Source organism: Chenopodium album, chromosome 22 (genome assembly GCF_948465745.1).
Source record: "Chenopodium album chromosome 22, dcCheAlbu1.1, whole genome shotgun sequence".
Lineage (NCBI taxonomy): Eukaryota > Viridiplantae > Streptophyta > Magnoliopsida > Caryophyllales > Amaranthaceae > Chenopodium > Chenopodium album.
In genome coordinates this window covers 39,690,097-39,706,155 of record NC_137855.1, presented here as the reverse complement: position 1 = coordinate 39,706,155, position 16,059 = coordinate 39,690,097, and the positions used below count along the sequence as shown (strand labels likewise).

Below are 16,059 nucleotides of genomic sequence, written 5' to 3'. Positions count from 1 at the left end.
ATGTTAGTCCTCTTCCTTGTTTTGGCAACTCTTTCTATCATCTTTCTAAATACACTTTCCAAAAATAGTAAAAAACAACCATTTTTCCCTCCTCCTGGACCAAAAGGGCTTCCCTTAATTGGAAACCTACACCAGTTTGAACCTTCAAATACTCACGTCTACTATTCCAAATTAGGCAAGACCTACGGCCCAATTATCGCGCTCCGGTTGATGAGTAAACCTATGGTTGTGATTCAATCGGCGAAGTTGGCCCAAGAGGTCTTGCAAATACAAGATAAGAACTTCTGTAATAGACCATTAACGGCCGGAAGAAAAAGGTTAAGTTACGATGGGTTAGACATAGCCCTTAGTCCATACAGTGAATATTCGAGAGAAATGAAGAAGCTACTTACTGTACATCTCCTAAGCTCTAAGAAAGTCGATTCGTTTGCTCCTATACGACAAGAAGAAGTCTCAAGGATGATTCAAGAGATTTCTTCTCTATCTTCTGCTTCTAAAATTGTAAATTTGAGCCAATTGGTTCTCAGATTTGCAAGTTCAAGTTCTAGCCGGATCATTTTCGGGAAGAGGTACATATATATGACAACTCTATATACTTCCTCCGTTTTTTTTTTTTTAAAGTATTACAGTTTGACTGACGTAAAATTTTAAATAATAATGTAATTGATATTAATATGATAAGAATATAAGATGTAAGTGGGATAGAGGGTATTAAGAATTTCAGATTGAGATGGTGAAGTTTATAATTTATGGTAAATTAAAATATAAGGTGAAAGGAAATAAATGATTAAAGAAAGTAAGTAGGGCATGTTCATATTTACTGAACTAAGTTGAACTGAACTAAACTGAACTGAACTGATTGGAGCTGAATAAAGCTAAAATGAATATTTTATGAGAAAAGGAAATTAGGAGATGAACTAAACTGAATAAAGCTGAAATGAATATTTTATGAGAGAAGGAAATTAGGAGATGAACTGAACTGATTGGAGTTGAACTGAACTGAACTGAAATTAAGCTGAAGTGAACGGGCCCGTAGTAGCAGGTTCGAGTTTGGACGAGAAATAAAGATATAATATAAAAATGTAACAATTTGCAAGAAAAAAAAACTAAAAGTTTAACACTTACAAAAAAGAAAGGAATATGCATTTTTTTTTTGAATAGAGAAGGAATATGCATAATTGCAAATAAAGTTTTATCAATTAAAGTTTTAATTTTTTTTTTTAATTTTTTTTTATTATTTACTTATTTATTTATTTAATTTGTTTTTTTTAATAATAAAGGCTGCAGTAAAAGTTAAACTGTTGTAACTATATGAGATATTCAAGTGACTAATTAACAAATTGTTTTTGGCGGTTGTGTTTATATACCATGGCATTAAGGAAAATCTCTTTACAAAACTAAAATAAGGAGAAATATGTTAGCCATATATATGGCCCAATGAAAACCAAATTTATGAGAATGAATATATATATTCAATAAAATCGATTTAATTGGTTGTTGTCTAAAGCTCATTTCATTTACTACTCGCTAATCAAACAATGCAACTCTTTTCAATGATCAAACGTAAAATATAATCCTATATCATTTAATTCCATTCCATTCCATTCAATTCCTTCAGTAGTTTATTAAGTATAAACTAATTTTAGAGGCTGATATTAATTAAAGAACTAAACGTATGTAAGTTTCCCGTTCCAAAAAAAAAAAAAACAAAAAAAAATGTGTACGTACGTAAGTTCGTGTTCTAAGTCATAATTGCATTGCAAAAATTTCTGTGAAAATTGAATAATGTTGTGTTTGATGTTTGAATAACGTTAGATATGGCGACGAAGAAGAGTTTGGAAGCAGATATTATAGCCTTCTACATGAAGTCGAAACGATGTTCACAGCCTTCTTCTTTAGTGATTATATCCCTCTTGGGGGTTTGCTTGATAAGCTTAGTGGACAATCCTCTAAGCTTGAGAAGGTGTTTACAGAATTAGATGTGATTATGAGAAAATTATCAACGACCATCTTAACGCAAATAAGTGTGAATCTAAGCTAGAAGACATAGTGGATGTTTTGCTCCGCCTCATGAATGATACTTCTTTTGCGTAGAAGCTCACAATGAACCATATCAAAGCAATTTTAATGGTAAGTTTTTTTTTTACGAATATATATACTCTGTAAATATGATAGAGTAGATGAACTAATTTTCGGCATCAACCATCGACCATCTTAAACTTTTTGTTCAGTTGACACTACTAGAAAACAGGCCATTTCCGACGGACAAATTCCGTCGGAAAAACCCTAAAATCCGTCGGAAAACACGTTTCCGACGGAAATTCCGTCGGAACTGGTTGTCGGAAAAGGCTTTGTCGGAAAGAACCTTTTTCGTCGGAAATTCCGTCGGAAACACTTTTCCGACGGAATTTTCCGTCGAAGGAGGTAATTCCGGTGCCGGAAAAATCCGTCGGAAATTTCCGACGGACTGAATTCCGTCGTGAATTTCCTACGGAATTTCCGTCGGAAAATGCTTTTAAAAAAACTTAAAAAAAAGCACACCGCCACCCCGTACCACCGCCGCAAGCCGTCACCCCACACCACCTACCCCTACCTCACACAACCAGCCAAACCCTCACCAGACCCACACCCAACCCCATCCACCGTATCACCAGCCCACACCAGAACCCCTACCCACCAGCCACCTAACCAGATCAACCACCCCACCACCCACTTAAATCACCACCGCCATAGCCACCTACCTAATCAGATCTACCCATCTACAACCACCACCGCCACAACCACCTACCTAACTAGATCTACCACCCCACCACCCACATAAATCACCACCGCCACCACCGAAAATCATCACAAATCAGAAATTAACAAAAAAAAAGAAAAAAAAATTAAAATCCCAACCCAAGCCCCCAAACACGATCTCCAACAGCCACCACCCACCACCATAAATTGTAAAAAAAAATCCGATAAAACAACAAATAACATCAAAATTGAAAAAACGAAATACATACCTTAATTAGACCACACATAACCTCGAAATTGGGTTTAAGAGGCCAAATTCGACCATAAAAACTCTAGATCTAGAGTTTTCATGGTCGAACTTGACCCAAAAACCTTTGTTTTACGCATGAAGAGAGAGAGAGAGAGTAAGGGCTGAGATTTGAACATGTGTGACCTTCGTATCATGTTAACTCTAATACTATGTTAAAGGGTCACACTACTAGAAAATAGCTGAATTCCGACGGACTGCTTCCGACGGACCCAATATTCCGTCGGAAATATCGAATTTTTCGACGGATTTTAATTCCGTCGGATATTTCCCACGAATTCTACAAATCCGTCGGAAATTTCCGACGGAATAAAAATCCGTCGTAATATATGGGCTTTCCGACGGATATTTCCGTAGGAAATTACTTTTTCCGACGGATTTTTAGTCCGTCGGAAATTTCCGATGGAAATTCCGTCGGAATTTTTTTTTTTTTTTAAAAAAAAAAATCAACCCTAGAAACCCTAACACTCCTCTCTTTTCTGCCACTTCTCCTCCTTATCTTTCCTCTTCTCTCTCCTCCCCTTCTCTTTCGTGCCTCTTCTCCTCCTTATCTTTCCTCTTCTCTCTCCTCCCCCTCTTCCCCGTTCTCACTCCTCTGAATCTCACTCCCCTTCTCTTTCAATTCGTTCTCACTCCTCTCTCTGAATCTCACTCCCCTTCTCTTTCAATTCGTTCTCACTCGTTCTCCTTCTCTATCAATTCGTTCTCACTCGTTCTCCTTCTCTATCTCTCCTAACCACCGACATCAACAACAAACAACGAACAACGAACAACACCAACATCAACACCACCATCGCTGGCATCAACATCAACAATAACAGTACCTCTCAATTTCAAGTGGAATATTTCGCACTAGGTATGATAAGGCTCATGTTGCATCCACATTTCAAATCCAAGCCTAACAGGCTCTCATGTGGATAGGGGTGAATATGGTTTGGTTTGGTGCGGTTTAAGTCCAAATCAAACTGCAAAATACACCATATTAGGGCATGTTCACATTTACTGAACTGAATTGAGCTGAACTGATTGGAGTTGAACTGAAATGAACTAAACTAATTGGAGCTGAACTGAATATTTTATGAGAGAAGGAAATTAGGAGCTGAACTGAACTGAACTGAACTGAACTGATTGGAGCTGAACTGAACTGAACTGAACTGAATGGAGCTGAACTGAACTGAAATTAATTAAATGTGAATAGGCCCTTATTACTTTGTATTTTAGGGCTGGGGCCTCTATTTTAGTTTTTACTCCGGGCCCCTGATAACACGATATTATACATGATTTTATATGTGATATTTGGTCATATTTTATTGTGTTTTCTTCATTTTCCTAATCTTTTTGAGCTATTATTCTTCCTATTTCGATATTGCTCTTCTCGGTATGTTTGCTTTTGTTTTTATAGGATTAGGGCTCGATTTGCGTGGAATTTATTCTGAGCGTGAGATAGTTCTTCATATGGAGCGTTTCTAGCACCAATGGAGCATCGATGGAGCATTTTGGCAGCCTGCTCCACAGCTCGGTTGTGGCGTGCAATATGTTGGCCACAACCTGGTTGTGGGCGTCGATATTGGAGCAAGGAAGAGGCAAGGACAGCCCGTTCCACAGCCTGGTTGTGGCCGTTTTCCTCGTGCCACAACCCACTTGTGGCAGCTCGTTTTGGTGGCGTTTGAGAGTCCTATTTAGATAAAAATACCTAGTTTTATGCTAGGATATAAATAGGTTTTAGATAGTCTTTTATTTGATCACTTTTTATTCATTGTTCAGATATTATTTTTAGACTTCTTTTTGGGTATTACGTTCTTCCATATTATTTCCTAGGGTTTGTTTTCAAGATTCAAGATTTCATAATTAATTCCAAGTATTGATTTCTTCTCTCAATTCTCTTATTTTATTATTGTTAATTATGTTTTCTTTATTGATTATCATTATTGTTTTCATTAATATGTGTGAGTAGTTTCCTTGTTCCAAGATCTAGCGGAACCCGAATATGATTAATGCATGATTTAATTCTTTAAATTCTTTAATGATAATTGCAATTGATATGCTTAATTGATTGTGCTCATGCCAATATTAGATTAGGGATAATTAGTATTGTTATTAATCCATTGTTTTAATCACAACGGGAGTTGGGTTTTGACGGGTTTGAATAAATCAATTAAGGGTTTGAAGTTCATCACGGAAGTAGGTGAACGGATGATTAGGAAGTTAGAGTAATGTGCTCAAAGTCTTTAATTTGCATGATTCCACGGAAGTAGGCTTGATTGTGATTAGAGAAGCCATTGATAACTCGGGAGAGACCATTGGTATTATATAGGGATTACTTTTCCTCATTAATCAATTGAATTATATGTTAGGGGTAGAACGACTATTGCATTAATTGTATTCGTGGTGATGCTTGATCTTGGATGTTTTTAGCATTGATTTATCATATTATTTAGTTTAATCGCTTTAATTAGTTCTTTAGTTATTGATCCTCATTTGTTTGATTTGGTTACTTGCTTAGTATTTGCTTGAGTCTATTTAATTAGTTAAACCACAGTCTCTTGGGATCCGACCCTTGCTTGCCCTTCTACATAGTAGTGGTCTTGTTAGGTTATCTTTGTTAGGTACGCGACACGCCTATCAAATTTTGGCGCCGTTGCCGGGGACTAACGGTTTTATACTAATTATTTGTGATTCGTTTTTACTAAGCATTTATTTTGTTGCTTCGGCTATTGTTCCTTGTTTCTTTGATCTTCCGTTTTAGTTTCTTTGTTGCATGCAAACTCGAAGTTCAGGTTCAGATGATTTAACACCTTTTGATTCTGAGATCGAAGCTACTGCAATAAGACAAAGAGGTAAAAGGAGGAAAATCGAAATACAAGAGACATGGTTGATCCAGGAACAAAATCTCTTTTGGAGTATGGTATTCCGGATACAACAACTGGATTCCTCTCTAGTATTGTAAGACCACCTGTCACCGCTCAAAGTTTTGAGTTGAAACCCCAATTCATACAGTTCATTTCCAATGACTCTTTTGCGGGTTTACCGAATGATTGTCCTGTGACTCACATTGATAGTTTCTTGGAGAAGTGTGACACCATGAAGCTCAATGGTGTCACTGATGATGCTATTAGACTACGCCTTTTCCCTTTTTCACTACGGGATAGAGCCAGGGAGTGGTTACGAGATGAAGGTATTGGTTCTTTTGATACGTGGGACAAGCTTGCCAAGGCTTTTCTAGTCAAATTCTTGGGGCAAGAGAAAACCGCAAAATTAAGGAACGAGCTATCTACTTTCCATCAATCCAATGACGAATCCCTATATGAGGCATGGAGAAGATTTAAACGATTGCAAAGACAATGCCCTCACCATGGTATTCCAGAGTGGATGTTGATCCAAACGTTCTATAATGGTTTGACCCATGAGTTTCGCATATACATTGATGCTGCGTCTGGAGGTTCCATCATGACTAAGAACCCAACCGATGCGAAGGATTTGATTGAGAAGATGGCGGCTAATGATAATTACCATCCAAGGGGACGAAACGCTATCAACATAGGTAATAAACATGATGTTGATGCTCTAACCATGTTGACTAGTTCTGTGCAGGCACTAACTCATAAAGTCAATCAACTCCAAGTTGAGTCCCCTCGACCCTCGATGGAAACTTGTCAGATGTGTGGATTGCAAGGCCATACTGCACGGGAGTGTCAACCCAATTATGATGGAATGACGATTGAGCAAGCTAATGCTATTTATACCACGACCTCCACAAGGCCATTTGATGAAGGGTGGAGAAATCATCAAGGGTTCTCATACAAGAACACTCAAGCTATAGCAAATCCTCTACCACCACCCGCTTTTCAAGCATGGGCACCTTTCAATCATCATCCCATACACCAACCACCACCTCAATCTTCAAATATTGAATCCATAATGGAGACTTTTGCTACTTCCCAACAACAACAACAAGAGCTTATTTCAAAGCAATTTGAGTTACAAGCAAAGCAGAACGAATATTTTGAAAACTCGATCCAATTGCTCGTTGCTCAAAATAAGAGGATAGAAACTCATCTTTCTCAACTTTCACAGCAAGTGAGTCATCTAACAACTCTTCAAGATCAAGCAAAAGTCCAGACGAAACAATGCAATGCAATTTTCGTGAAGAGTGTTGAATCAACTACAGGAGGACTAGAAGAGAAAGTATGCAATGTGGAGTCAAGAACAGAGAAGCATGAGAGAGAAGGTCACAAGTATGTTGCTCCACAAGCATATGAGGAGCCGATGCCTTTCCCGCAAAGGTTATCAAAGGCCGTGCTCGATAAGCATTTTGGGAAGTATTCTGAGACTCTAAAGAAGGTATATGCTACCATTCCTTTTTCCGATCTTGTAACTCAAATGCCTCAATTTGCAAATTTTGTGAAAGGAATTCTAGATCATAATCATAATGATAAGAAATTAGAAGGTTTAGTAGTAAAGGAGAAATGTCCTGATCTTTTACATGATAGCTTACCACCTAAATTGCATGACCCTGGTAGTTTTACTATCCCTTGTATGATAAACGAAACATATTTTGATAGGGTCTTGTGTGATCTAGGTGCTAGTGTTAACTTAATGCCTTCTTCAGTGTATGACAAATTAGGTTTGAAAAACCTTAAACCCTCTCATATATCTCTTCATATGGCTGATAGAACTGTTAGACTTCCTAAGGGTGTAGTTGAAGATGTATTAGTTGGGATTGGTGAATTTGTTTTTCCTGTTGACTTTGTTGTAGTGGATATGAAAGAAGACCATAAGATCCCACTTATCTTTGGTCGCCCCTTTCTTGCTACAAGTCAGGCTTTAATAGATGTTCCTAAAGGACAAGTGACCATTAGAGCTCGGGATAAACAAGTTGTGTTTAAACTTTTCAATGACCATAATTTTACTTTTGATAGTGGTACTTGTTTGAGTATTGATGCTACTAACCCTTTGGTTGATAAGAGTATATCTAATAGAAATCTTGGGAGAAAGGAGGACGACATTTCAACACATGATGACTTTAGCTACATCAAAATGAGTTCGGATACAATTCATATCAATTCTTGCGTGAAGGAGTCCTATAGAGGTGGACATATTTACAGACAAGACCGTAGAGTATCCTCTCTGCATGGTGGTGATCCGGGTTGAGCTACTAGAGGAGGTCGAGCTAAAGACCTTAAACAAGCGCTAAATGGGAGGCAACCCATTCCGTTTTTTTTATTTATTTTATTTTCACTTTATTTATTTATTTATTCATTTATTTTCTTTTTAGTTTGGGGTTATGATGCGACGTTATTTTGAGGGCGGTCCCAGCTCCGCCCTTAGGTATGATCCCGCCTCTGCCAGTAGGGCCTGGTTTTTTTTTTCCTTGCTTGTTCTTATTCTATATATGTTCACATTGAGGACAATGTGAAGTTTAGCGTGGAGGAGGGTTTTATTATCCCAATGAATTGTAAATCATGCTTCCCTGTGCCCCATACTTAAAATTGTTTTGATTCTTGGTATATGATGATGAGTATTGTGGATAAGTTAGCCATGATTTGATATTTGATTGCTTGGATGCCTTAACATGCGTCAATTTTGCCCAACTGCTTGTGAATATAGTGCTTGACTAGTTGATTTGGTGAGGAATGTGTGTTAGTTCCTGGTATGTCAATGAATTTGAGTATTGGTTTGTGACTATAAGTAGTGTTTTACGACTCATTATTATGCACATTGAGGAGGACGAAGGCGTTCATTCTATTAGGTGGCCTTCAGACGATATTAGATATATTTGCTCCCTTCTTGCTACCCATGTTGTTGCTTGTACCTTTTTATTGTTTATTTAGCCACATTACAAGCTGATTCTGCCCCATTGGTTACTAGTCCCAAGCTTAGCTTGGGGGAGCTATTAGTGAGTGAGGTAAGGGAGTTTGTAGTGTGCTTATTTTTTGCACAATTTGGGTGGTTATGAGAAGTTGTTTATTCTTGATTGTGGTTTATTTTTGATGATTATGGAAGTTAAATCTTTTGAGAAAAAATAAAGCATGATGTTGATAAAAAAAAAAACAAAGTTCAAGAAAAAAAAGTGAAAAAAATGAGAAATTTGAGTAAGAAAAAATTTGAGTTTCAATGAAAAATTTCAAATTTGAGAGTTAAAGTTTGTTATTCGTTCAAGTGTTACATTATTATATTTTTATGAGTGAAATTTGTAAGTGTTGGGATTGTTTGATATGTTTGGAGTTATATATTTGGTGGCTTTTGGTGGAGTTGAGTATGTTGGAGATGATTGGTCATTATTTATTTTTGACTTTGATTTTGTTAGGATTTGGCTCCCTTTTAGCATAGCTTTTCTCTCACATTTTCCCAAATATTTCCTACCCATTACCCTAACCTTACATTACAAGCTTTAAAGACCTTCCGACCTTTGTGCATAGAGTTGTGTGAATGTGAAAGTAGTTACTTATCAATGCAAGGAATGACTTGACATATTCCGAGTCGACTATTAGGTTGAGTGTATGTCTTTTTTAAACACACGAGTGCGTGAGTTGGGAGGGCATCGTTCACATGATGGGATTGGGATGGAGAGCGATCGAGTACATCTTTTACTCGCCACATAAATGAGAGTCAAGTGTGTGAGCACTAGTCTTGAATTCTATATGCTCTTGTGGTTTGCTCTATTTGACAATTGTTAGGGAGGATGAGTGATTGGATGGATGAGATTGGTTGATTTTGAAGCATAATTGTTAGATTTACCTTGAATTGGTTGTTCTTGATTTTGATTAATTTTGGGGTGAAGTATTGATTTATTTATTCATTGCTTTACTCGAGGACGAGCAAAGGTTTAGCTTGGGGGAATTTGATAACACGATATTATACATGATTTTATATGTGATATTTGGTCATATTTTATTGTGTTTTCTTCATTTTCCTAATCTTTTTGAGCTATTATTCTTCCTATTTCGATATTGCTCTTCTCGGTATGTTTGCTTTTGTTTTTATAGGATTAGGGCTCGATTTGCGTGGAATTTATTCTGAGCGTGAGATAGTTCTTCATATGGAGCGTTTCTAGCACCAATGGAGCATCGATGGAGCATTTTGGCAGCCTGCTCCACAGCTCGGTTGTGGCGTGCAATATGTTGGCCACAACCTGGTTGTGGGCGTCGATATTGGAGCAAGGAAGAGGCAAGGACAGCCCGTTCCACAGCCTGGTTGTGGCCGTTTTCCTCGTGCCACAACCCACTTGTGGCAGCTCGTTTTGGTGGCGTTTGAGAGTCCTATTTAGATAAAAATACCTAGTTTTATGCTAGGATATAAATAGGTTTTAGATAGTCTTTTATTTGATCACTTTTTATTCATTGTTCAGATATTATTTTTAGACTTCTTTTTGGGTATTACGTTCTTCCATATTATTTCCTAGGGTTTGTTTTCAAGATTCAAGATTTCATAATTAATTCCAAGTATTGATTTCTTCTCTCAATTCTCTTATTTTATTATTGTTAATTATGTTTTCTTTATTGATTATCATTATTGTTTTCATTAATATGTGTGAGTAGTTTCCTTGTTCCAAGATCTAGCGGAACCCGAATATGATTAATGCATGATTTAATTCTTTAAATTCTTTAATGATAATTGCAATTGATATGCTTAATTGATTGTGCTCATGCCAATATTAGATTAGGGATAATTAGTATTGTTATTAATCCATTGTTTTAATCACAACGGGAGTTGGGTTTTGACGGGTTTGAATAAATCAATTAAGGGTTTGAAGTTCATCACGGAAGTAGGTGAACGGATGATTAGGAAGTTAGAGTAATGTGCTCAAAGTCTTTAATTTGCATGATTCCACGGAAGTAGGCTTGATTGTGATTAGAGAAGCCATTGATAACTCGGGAGAGACCATTGGTATTATATAGGGATTACTTTTCCTCATTAATCAATTGAATTATATGTTAGGGGTAGAACGACTATTGCATTAATTGTATTCGTGGTGATGCTTGATCTTGGATGTTTTTAGCATTGATTTATCATATTATTTAGTTTAATCGCTTTAATTAGTTCTTTAGTTATTGATCCTCATTTGTTTGATTTGGTTACTTGCTTAGTATTTGCTTGAGTCTATTTAATTAGTTAAACCATAGTCTCTTGGGATCCGACCCTTGCTTGCCCTTCTACATAGTAGTGGTCTTGTTAGGTTATCTTTGTTAGGTACGCGACACGCCTATCAGCCCCAAAAATGTCTGAGATGACACTGCTCATCTTTCTTATAATAAGAAATTTCTCATTGCATCTCAACCCTTAAAGAAGTTAGTTGGATGTCACCCCACAAATCAAGATTTCCATCCACAACTAATATTGACCTTAGTATGATGTTTAAGTTAAGATGAAAAAAAATGTTTTACATCGGATGAATAGGAAATTGGGAATGAAAATTTGGCTTTAGGGCTAGGTATCTACGAGTATTGTTTAAGTTGGATCAAACTAGATTTTCCTTAGCTTAACAAATGTGATGAAATACTATATAATGAACTGTAAATGTTATTTCCTTTAAGAAAAATTATACATCTAAATTACTTCTGTATTATGCAATTTTTTCTTTTTAAATTTGAAGTTTTGCACATAAAGTATCTTTACTTTAATACCATCGCTCATTTATTTGTGCATACCAATCAAATTTGATGTATTTGCAGAATCTTTATAGTGGAGGAGCAAATACCACAACAGCCGGGGTAATTTGGGTACTTACAGAGCTAATAAAGAACCCCGTTCCAATGAAAAAAGTACAAAAAGAACTAAGGAATGCGGTACAAAATAAAGGTTGCATATTGGAAGGTGATCTCCCAAAGCTTAAATACTTTAAAGTAGTAGTGATGGAAACATTTAGGCTACATCCACCATCCCCATTACTTATTCCACGTGAAACAGTTTGTAAAAGCATCATTGAAGGATATGATATATTACCCAATACTACTATTTTTCTCAACGTATGGACTATTGGACGAGACCCAAAATATTGGAAAGATCCGAATATATTTATGCCAGAGAGGTTTTTAGGGAGTTCAATGGATTTGAAAGGGAACGTAGCAATGTCAATGATTCCATTCGGCGGTGGAAGAAGAATGTGCCCTGCATCGATTTTCGGTCAAGCGACCCTTGAGCTTGTGCTAGCCAATTTGTTATATTCTTTTGATTGGAAATTGCCTGCTGGTTTAAACATAGAAGACATTGACACCAATGTGCTCCCTGGTCTTATTATGCATAAGAAACAACAACTTTGCTTGGTAGCAAAGAAATTCTAAGAGCTAAGAAATTGAAATCATACATGCATGCTTCATTCAATCTCATCGTCTCTCATCTATCATCTTAGTTTTAATTCTGTGATTAAGGCTATGTACTACGGACAAAGTATTATGTAAAATATCTTGCGCAATATACAAGTAAATGAAGTTACTGACCAAATCACACCTAAAATTAGTTGGTGGTCTATAAACATTATAAATTTATAAATGTGTAATGGAAATATACCCAAGACTAGATATTCCACTTTTTAAAGAAGGCCGAGTGGATAAGATTAGAGCTTGTGGCGTTGTTACCCTGGCTCTTTTACCATATTAAAGGACAACTCAATCAAACAATTCATTAATAGTTAAAGTCATATAGCAAAAGTTATATGCGCTCTATCAAAAACATTAGAAATGCGACATACCATCATATGAGAATATGACACTATACATTGTGCAAAAGTTGAAATGACTTTTAAAAGTGACAATAATTTTAATTTTTTTTATGAAACTACATATATATATATATATATATAGTTTTTATTTAAAGTTCGTATTTAGTAGGCTAAAAGTTCGTATAAATTGTAAATTGCAGCCTAATTCAACTTTTTCATCGGTCTACATGTCAAAAAATCTTTGGTTAAGGTTTTAGGGGTTATTTTAGCTCTTAGGAGTCCGAATTGAGCTCAGAATTAGCAAATAAATAACGTAAGTGTCTCATTTTTATAGTTTCCCACAAATCGATACATTTTGTTACGCAAAACGAGGCACTTACATTATTTTTTTGCTAATTCTGAGCTCAATTCGGTTCCCTAAAATCTAAAATGGACCCTAAAACCTTAACCAAAGATTTTTCGACATGTAAACCGATGAAAAAGTTGAATTAGGCTGCAATTTACAATTTATACGTACTTTTGGGTTGCAATTTGCAATTTTGTTTTTAAATGACTGCAATTTGCAAAATACGAACTTTAAATGACTGCAATTTGCAAAATTTTCAAACTATTACTTTTGAAAAATTTGCAAATTGCACAATACTTGAATGTGTTGTTGTAGCCGTTAGGATGAGTTCCATTTGATTAACCTAAATAATCAAGTAATTACACAATACTCTGTCAATACTCGCTAGTTTTATTACAAGATTGAGTTGGACAGCTTTTCTTCCCTGTTTAAAAATTTGACTACTGACACAATTTTTTTAATATTTACATATCGGTGACTAAGCTTCAACAGAAATTGAAAAATAAAATATACGGTTAATTTCACAATGTGATCGATTGTATATATCTTAAATAAAGACTTATAAAAGTCCAAAGTTATCTCAGTCTCAAGGAAAAGCTTTTATGACTGGGCGGACTAAGTTCTACAATGTCATTGGATCTTGAAAATAATACTTAGAATTGAAAAAGAAAAACAAACACTTTGAAAAGTCCCAAATGTAGACAAAAAAGTTATAAGTTTCACATTGTGATAGTGGATGGAACAAATATTTTGAAGGAAAAAAAAGAGTGGTTTAGGTAAATTAACTAATGTTTAGCTTGATTTTAATTCACCCTTACAATTCTGTAATAAGCGTTTGCCCAGTCCTCAGTCGTGTGGACCACGGAAAATATGACTAGAAGAGTTTGAACATTTATATAAAATCAATAGGTAACATCATCCGTAAAATGATTACCATTACATTTAGGGTTTGTTTGGCATCATTGTTTGTTTCCAGTTTCCTGTTTTTTTGAAAACTAAAAACCAAAAACAGGAAACAAGAAAAAGGTGTTTTCACTTTTCTGTTGTCAGTTTTCAAAATTATCATGATTTTAATAAGTCTAAATAATTTTTGATTCATTATGTGACATATATAATACGGAGTATACTTTTAAAAAACAAAAAACCAAAAAACAGAAAACCACAACGATACCAAACAAACCCTTAATTGGCTGATTTTTTTACTTATTTTATGTCAAAATTTATTACTAATGTTCTTCTTTTTATATTTTTTAACATTTTTAATACTTTCATAATTATTATATATATTTTTAATTTTAGTAATAATAAAATTAAATTCCATAAATTGATTATGAAAATTATTAAAAAAAAACATTCAAAAATTATTTCAATATTAGATAAATGAAATAACGAATTTTGACATTAAAAAAAAAATCATAATTAGTCAATTAAAAAATTAGAATAATAGTTGTCATTTTAAGGATAGATGCCTACCATAGAATCATCCATACCCAAGCACCTAATGTAAGTCCACTTAATAAGACGCTTAGCTCAAATCCTAGAGATTTAATGTTAGAATCCTTTCAAGTAATGTGCTTGGGAGTAAAGAATTCCCTTACACTCTCTTTTACTCCTGACTGTAAATATTAGGATAAAAATAAATAAATAATGAGGCTTGAACTCTGATTAGGATTATCCACCACATCAAAAAAAGATATTAAATAAAGGCACCATGTATAAGTAAAAAAATCACCTATATATGAGATAAGATTAATTTATTTCAAATTGAATTCAAAGAAAGAGTATTGTACCATGTGGTATCAGTTTATTTTACTGTATTTTATTTTATTATTCAAATGGTATCAGTTGATTTAGGAATGGAATCTTATTCGATTTGTTAGTATGTTACTAGTCAGATACTTTTCTTATTCAATGTTGAGTTGTTGACCAATATATAAGTATATTCCTCTTTAACATATCAAATTAAAGATCAACTAAACTTTTGTATTTTAGGCCTCAAGTTTGATGGACTAACCAAACACTAGACCATTAAAGGGTGAAAATTCCCTTATTTTATTTTCGGGCTTTATCTCATTTCCAAGGGTGTAGGTTGTTGAGTTAAAGTCTATTCTCATTGACTGAACTCAGCTGAACTGAACTGAACTTATTAGAGTTGAACTGAAATGAACTGAACTTATTAGAGCTGAACTGAACTGGACTGAAATGAATATTTTATAAGTGAAGGAAATTAGGAGCTGAACTAAACTGATGAACTTATTAGAGCTGAACTGAACTGATTAGAGCTGAGCTGAACTGAACTGAAAATAAACGTATTAGAACAAACCCTTAGTACTTATTAGCTTCTAATTGATATGTACATGGTTCTTATTTGGTTGTAAACACTTCTACTTTATTACTCCTTTCATTTTTAAATATTTGCTCCACTTTCCATTTTAGGCCATTTTTAAATACTTGCTCCATTTCCTTTTTTAAAAATCTTTTACAATATTTAATTTATTTCTCACACCTAGTGGACCCAAAATAAGAGTGCATCTAGGCACATAGCACCTATATGTTTAGCATGCATATAGGAGGGCAGTATGGGGTTTTTATTATATTTTTTCATTTGATATTGTTCTACAGTGGTACATTTTTGTGTATTATAATGTACCATTAAGGTATAAATTGTATTAATAGTACTTTTTCTGTACTATTATACATGTGGTGGTACTTTTTGTTACCTTATGTCGTTGATTATTTTCTCCTAAAATATCTACCACCTATCACTTATTAGGTTGTAGTGGTACATTTTGTCATCCTATATATTTCTAAAACATATAGGTGATATGCGCCAATACTTAACCCCAAAATAATACTCTCTCTCCTCCAATTCTTCCACTAGTTTTGTTTTTGTTTTTTTTTTTTTTAATTTTTTATTCTCTCAACTATCCCACTACCTCCATATTTTATTACTTTTTTCAAATTTTCATAAAACTCCGCGCATGAAAAAATGAAACAAGTACTCCCTCC

General features: G+C 34.9%; 2 protein-coding genes, 1 non-coding gene and 1 pseudogene across 3 annotated transcripts; 3 read left to right on the top strand and 1 right to left on the bottom strand.

The window, feature by feature from the left end:
* Positions 1–4,729, top strand: LOC145604424 (6,7,8-trihydroxycoumarin synthase-like). Its single transcript, XM_081660326.1, has 3 exons — positions 1–569; positions 1,816–1,981; positions 4,517–4,729. The coding sequence occupies exons 1-3, from the start codon at positions 1–3 to the stop codon at positions 4,727–4,729; spliced, it is 948 nt and encodes a 315-aa protein (XP_081516452.1).
* Positions 4,730–5,914: 1,185 nt separating this feature from the next.
* On the top strand, positions 5,915–10,100 carry LOC145604423 (uncharacterized). Its single transcript, XM_081660325.1, has 3 exons — positions 5,915–7,921; positions 8,012–8,192; positions 10,033–10,100. Exons 1-3 carry the CDS (start codon positions 5,915–5,917, stop codon positions 10,098–10,100), a joined length of 2,256 nt encoding a protein of 751 aa, XP_081516451.1.
* Positions 6,299–6,405, bottom strand: LOC145606518 (small nucleolar RNA R71). The gene has a single exon (XR_014105378.1). It is a non-coding gene; the product is annotated as a small nucleolar RNA R71 (small nucleolar RNA).
* Positions 10,101–10,105: 5 nt separating the features above from the next.
* On the top strand, positions 10,106–12,327 carry LOC145604422 (cytochrome P450 71B37 pseudogene; annotated as a pseudogene).
* Positions 12,328–16,059: the final 3,732 nt, after the last annotated feature.